This window comes from Alosa pseudoharengus, unplaced genomic scaffold, assembly GCF_046254945.1.
Source record: "Alosa pseudoharengus isolate Yale_2024_CS ecotype anadromous, Long Island Sound unplaced genomic scaffold, YU_APseudo_1.1 YU_APseudo_1.1_scf_18, whole genome shotgun sequence".
Classification (NCBI taxonomy): Eukaryota; Metazoa; Chordata; class Actinopteri; order Clupeiformes; family Clupeidae; genus Alosa; species Alosa pseudoharengus.
Genome location: NW_027468650.1, coordinates 9,076,371 through 9,083,141, shown reverse-complemented (window position 1 = coordinate 9,083,141; position 6,771 = coordinate 9,076,371). Strand labels below are relative to the sequence as shown.

The window sequence follows — 6,771 nt, the reverse complement described above, 5'->3', positions numbered from 1 at the left end:
GTTAACCTAGTGTCACACATTTAACCTAATTCCTGACACCATTCGATGATTTCATTCAATACCGACTGACATCGAATGACCAAAGGACCATCTGTGTGAATGACCGACATCACCGTATAAACACCACTATTCCCTTCAAAACCGTATGTTATGGTAATTTATCGACATGCATTCTATAATAATTAAGATGTCAATTAAACCTACCTCAACAAAATAGAAGCAAGGCAGCAAGGTAACGCTGTCTTTCGTCACCTTTCCTTTTGGTCTTTCTTTCGCCGACATGGTGGCACTTTTCAGCCCTTTTCTCGAGAAAACACCGGTAACCTGTTGTGTTTAAATGTCCGCAGCCACCTTCGTCACACAATCTCATGCGACGACAACGAATGCTTCTCGCTTCATTCTACAGTCTAGAGACGAGAGGATGGACGGTGCGGTTCTCTACAGCATGTAGAATCAGTAATCACCACAAAGTCTCCGGCGCACGAATCGTGTATGCACGACGCGACAGATGAGAGATGCAAGGGACACACTCGTTCTACATTCCGCGGTGACACATTCAGACACTTGGAGCAGACCACAAGGTAAAACGGCTTGAAGGAATGGTCACAGATTTCTCCTCCTATCTCCCCTTTTTGCTTCTCTCACTCTCTCTCTTACACTCGCCGAACGTGAGACCTCAGCACTGGAGCGCAAGCGCACAACGCAAACCATGCTGTTCACATAAACAGTACAGATGACAGCTTCAGCGTGACGCCTCCTAAAACATTAAAATCATACCCATCAATAAAGATGAAAGTGAGTTGCATGTCTTGCCAGCTCGTCAGTTGATTACAACGCTTTGGCGAACTGTGCTGGCACTTATGTATCAATGTAAGGGGGTATCAGCACATTCTGCACAAATACCGTAGCGTACAATATAAGCATGCATCCAATTAGACGTTTTAAAGCAATGATCTCTGACATTCAAGCCACTGTTCTGCATTATACATGCATCCTCATTAACATTCTCTGTCCTACTTACAGCTCAGGATCTTTTCCACTTGGTCAAAAGTAAGCTCACACACTGGTATCAGATCTACGAGGTCCACTGCAGACTGAGTCTGTAGTTGAGGAAAATGTATATGAGAGGGTTTGATGTGACTGTCACACAAGCTCTCCTTAAACTAGTTTAGACAGACTTTCTATTAGTGGCAAAGGAGACAGTAATTACTCTGATTCCCACTGGTGACAGTAAGTGGGTAGCCAAAGTATGCCTGGTACAATGGGAATTAAAAGACCAATGAGAGAGACCCAAATCTTTCCGACCAAGTTTCCTCAATTCATCATAGGTCCTCTAGGCACAAAGCCAAGTTTTTCTAGTTTCAAGGGAGAGAAGACAGACTAATTTGACGTCGATGTGTGGAGTAGTACGGAAAACCTACTCATTACACAAATGCTGTAAGCAGTTTTACACATGAGAATGTTCTCTCTTACAACATCGAAGAACGTACATTCCAATCCCAGAATCGGTCTAACAGGACGATTGAAATATGAATGCACGTTGGCTACTAAGTTTTATTTTATTAATTGATATGATTTTTTTAGACGCACTGTATAGTCGAGGAATTAGTCACTGCACTGTTGAAAACTGAGATGGAATGGAGCTCTCTTCTCTTGGCTACCTGTTTCAGTACCATAACCAGCTCCTCCTACCGGCTCTGGTGGAGCTGACCAAGGTGCTGAAAAACAGTTGACTTTACATCTCGTCGTCACTGTTATTCAAAACACGACTAGTTACCACTCAGTTACCGCTGAGAATGTAGGCACCCTGCACAATTTGGGGACAAGCCAGTTCAATAGCTTACGTTGACTGTCGGTATTTCTTAACACATTCTCCGGTTTCACCATTCGTTTCCTCCTTATAGCCTAATGTCTAACGGGGGCGTATGGAATGCCGTTATGAACGTCACATCTTTACATTACGCAACACGACTGACTGGAAGTTTGCGAGGCAATGCACTATTTCACCACATGTAGGCCTACTGCACCTGTTGATTGTTGTTATAAATAGTTCATCCACCTTTTTTGCTATTTATAGGTTTAGATAGGTTTATTTGACTGTGTTCCTTAGGGCGTCAAGACTTAACTCTCCTTAGAGGGGCTAATGTGGAATTCTGGTCCAACAGTCAGAGGAAACCTCATGCAGTGTGCGTGGCTAGAGAACAGTATACCTGTTGTTCATTTGCTCTGCTGCGAGAGCTGGCTGGCTGGGGGTGGGGGATGGATATGAGTAGTCGATTCAGTGCTGCAAGAGAGCAACTACTTCCAGGAAAGTGCCGTTGCCATCGCAGCGAAGGGGAAGACTTGAGCGGCGCCTGCGCAATGCTGAGGAAGCCGCATGCAGTAAAGTAATTACTAACAGTAGCCGAGGTACCTAAAAGTCTTCGTGAATTTCCTTAATTTCTATAGAAGATATGTAGTCTCTCCACAGACCGTAAACATCCTAAGGCATCGAAAATAAACAACACAAAGTGAGAACGAGGGGGGGGGAACATAACCACGCAGGCTATTTATTAAGTGCACAGCTACTAGCCCTGTAGGTAACGTCCTGATGTCGTTGAGTCGCTAAAACTCCTTGAGCTACCCAAGGTAGGACTTCTTCTTCCTGTATAACCAGGTATCCTATTGCGGAATTATCGATTGACACTCAGTCATTATTTGTGGACGTGTGGTGGATAAATGCCCAGCTTGTAATCACTATCTTTGCGTCAAGAAGCAAAATACAGCAATGCACCATATAAAACATTATTTCGTCGCCGCAAGGTATGGGATATTATCGCTAGTACGGAAAAAATAAAATAACAGTCTGTATTCAGCAATATCATTCTCCTGCTACGCACGATGAAGTCGTGTTGGGAGTGTTTAATGTTCCTGTTTGTTTGTCTTTGCTGCAGCTGCTTTTAAAGGATCGAATTTGTGTTGCACAAATAGAGTCATCTGTAGTGGACTCCCATTGGATAGCATTTACAGAGTCGTGACATCTGTTGTAAGTTATAGTTATCACTGTCTAATCACTGTGCTAGTACAAGCAAGTGCAAGCGTTTTTCCCCTTTTATTACAGAGACAAACGTTGTATTTTATCGTAAATATTGATACCACTAATAGTGCAGTGTGAGGACAATACACCTGCACAGTATACATGGACTCGCTACTTTTTAGGTGACCAGTAGTCCTCATATTGTCTTTCCTGTTAGTTTGTATACAATACTGGGTAGAACCTCTTTCTTATTTATACAGTGGAGTAGTCAACTGTAAGAGTTTTCTCAATATTTTTTGGTGCATCACAACACCACAGGAATATGTAGTACTTTACCTTAGTACTTTCTTCTGTTCAGATACATTTCTGCTTCCTAGGACCCACAATCCTAAGAAAAAACAACACTCTGGATGGTCATGCTTACTGTATCACTACTGCTCTGTAGGACTATGGGACTTCTGATGCAGGTGTCAGCATGTTTGTTTAGAGCTTTGTCATTGCCATTTATGTTTTTATGAAGGCAGAAGGAAGGTGGAGGCTGTTTTTTTTTTATCATTCCTGCCAACCAGACAATACACAGCGAATTAGTGTTTTCATTTCCCATTGAAAACCTTTGATAGCAACATTAGTCATTTATTTACGCTAGCTGAGAGAACTGTACAGCCCCCCTCTGTTACTTTATTAACTCATTTGCCATTCAATTCACAGGTGTATGCACTACTGTCTACTAGGCAATGTAACCCTTCTTCTTTTATTCTTGATTTTGTTGAAGATTTATATCTGGTTACTGAAAATGAAAAATAGATTTCATAAGTCACATAAATATCAAAATGTGAATATTGTTCCAACCTAATCTCTGAACTTTCCCACACCGTAACAGGTCACCATCCACCAGTCACCAATGCACTCAAAAAACAGAGTGAGAATGACTAAATGCACCCCTACCACAAACTGCAGGTCACCAGGAATATGCTGAGATTTAGGCAAGATTAAGTCTCAGTGGGGCAATATCAGGAGGTCCATTCTTAGGAAGCTTCTTATCCATTCTGAAGTTAAAGTACCAAATGCTGATTGTGTCTGTTCAGTGTTACAATCAGCACACACTTTAGGCTACAGCAAATACAATGAAAGATGTCTGAAATGTCCTCTTTGCTCTGTGAAGGAGACTTTACAATATATTAAAGCATGTACATGTATAAGTAATAGACAGAATTAAATAAAATATCTCAGAGACAAAAGATATAAGGCATTGTCAAAATGAAAGGAAAAAAAAACCACACATCATATTTCACATACAACACAGAAAATGAGTGTGTGTGTGTGTATGTGTGTGTGTGTGTGTGTGTGTGTGTGTGTGTGTGTGTGAGAGAGAGAGAGAGAGAGAGAGAGAGAGAGAGAGAGAGAGAGACAGACAGACAATGTAATGCCCCTCACACACACCCCACACAGATGTACTGTATTCACACCCACACACCCTTTTCAACATCTTCATCTTATTGGAGATAGTTCAGCTCAGGTCATGGTATGTATAGGACATAGAGATCATCCAGATAAGACACACCCCTTCGCTTCAGGTCAGTCTGTAGTAATTCTTAACAGCAATTTGACACAGACACACTTGCTGGAAAGATGGCATCTTACTCTATAGAAAATGTCCACAAAAAAACACATGATAGCAACATGTTTACAAATCACTCTGATTAGAATCTTGTGTAAGGGAAGGGGGGTGTCTCTCCAACTGATCTTATGATACAGAAGTGCCATGCTCCCCTGAGCGGTGGACTTCAAAAGACCTGGATGGGGTCCAAGTGGAGAAGCCATGGGCTCCTCATGCGTGTATTCCCTGGAAGACGAGGCAACTTTAAGCACATTTCTGGCACATGGGGCTCAGTGTTGGACGCTTTGTTCTCTATGGAAATTGATTAAGGCTGCTGCAGGCGCAATTACACAGCAAGAGGGGAGAGCACAGAGGAATTCACCAGGAGTAGAGATGATGAGAGCAGAACAGAGGTCCTAAGAGATGCTATGTGTGTGTGTGTGTGTGTGTGTGTGTGTGTGTGTGTGTGTGTGTGTGTGTGCGTGTTTGAGCATGTGTATGGGTGCACGCACGCGTGTGCTTGTGTGTGCGCGGCGAGCGTGTGTGTGCATGTGTGTGTTTGAGCATGTGTATGGGTGCCACTACAAATTTTGCATGTATGTTTATGTATGTTTGTGTGTGTGTGTGTTCTTGAGATTTGTTGATAAAACTTTAGTTTAGATCTGATCAAGTCTACAAAGACCAACAAGAGATACACAATATGCTGAGATGATCATGTGGTTTACTTTCTTGTATCATGTTTCCTCAATCACTCTAAACCAAGTGTATATTTGGCAGATGTCCATTCATACACTGATATTTAAACATGTTGTTAATGCTAGCTTCAATGGTATAGCCACTGTAGAAATCTCTATCCTTGTGATATCCAGGTGCACGCTTATTGATTGATTGGTATGCTACAAATAGAATTCAGAAGCACATTCTTTCTCTGTGTTAATATCTCCAAAAGTAGTGCACACAGAAACTTTAATCTATCCGTCTGACATTTGTTGTGTCAGTGTTAGTGAGGCCAAACTGGATAGGCCTGCTAATGCAAGGCACGCTCAAACTTTTACACAGCCTAGTTTAACTCGCAGCATGTGACCCACTCATACACACGAATGAGTGAGTGGATGGGGGAGGGGATCAGAGCACTTTAACTCATTTTGGTGAGATGAGAAAATAGTGTAAGTGCTTCACCAAAATGTAATTGTGGGGGGAGGGATGGGGGACCACCACTTTTTTTTGCTGTGTTTGGAGAGGTGCTGCATTTAGTAAATGGTTTTTGCCCTCTTCTGTCCATGGCTAAATGTGCTGAGTGCAATATAATCAATAGTCTGACATCTACAATCTGCTGCCTGTGCCAGAGCAGAAAGGTGTCCCTAGAACAAGTTTCAGAAATGTCAGGACTGAACTTAGGTGTGCACACACTTTGGTGAGAAAGTGTTAAGATAAGGTCTGTAAGATGAACATTTTAAAGTAAACAGTTGTGTAATTTCATTGGCGTGAGATTTGGTTGTACTTACACTAGACTACACAGGGACCTACACAGTCACGGCTGAAATTGTTAGTACCCTTCCACGAAAAAGAAAAGCCCTCAAAAAAAAAAAAAGCCCTTTAAAATAATTTGAAACTGACAAAAGTATTCAACATTCATCATAGTTTATTCCATGTAAATTAGACTTCAATTTTTACTTTTTATTCAACAGAATATGTTAAATAACAAAACAAATCGGTCAGACTCAGCAAAGCAGTACCAAAACATAACTGCACCTCTTCCGTTTTTCAAAATAAGAATGGAGTTCTTTTTTTTGGACACACTTATTTTTTGATCTGTGAACATATTGTGATTTGCCAAGAAGCTCATGTTTTGTCTCATCAGTCCTGGAAGATATGATTTGACAATATGCATTTTAGACAATTCCAGTCTGGGTATTTTATGGTTTTCTTTCAACGGTTGAGTCATCCAAGCAGCACACTGTTGTGACGGATGGTGTTGACACTGATGCACCTTGACTTCGGAGTTCACCTTGGAAGTTTTCTTTGGCTCTTTGTCCAATTTGCCCTCCTGTTCAGTCTGGGGTCAATGTTCCTCTCACAGCCACATCCAGTGAGGTTGGCTGCAGTCCCGCGCTTCTTGAAGGAACATTTGGGGAAATAATCTTATTTGCCATCTACT

At 41.7% G+C, this 6,771-nt stretch overlaps 1 protein-coding gene across 2 annotated transcripts in view; it reads right to left on the bottom strand.

The window, feature by feature from the left end:
• Window positions 1–282, bottom strand: part of plppr4b (phospholipid phosphatase related 4b) — a 21,419-nt gene extending 21,137 nt beyond the window's left edge. For both annotated transcript variants that reach the window (XM_076291246.1, XM_076291247.1), the window contains exon 1: window positions 205–282. In XM_076291246.1, the coding sequence (XP_076147361.1) occupies window positions 205–282 (78 nt within the window). The remainder of the gene's footprint in view (window positions 1–204) is intronic.
• Between the last annotated feature and the right edge of the window lie 6,489 nt (window positions 283–6,771).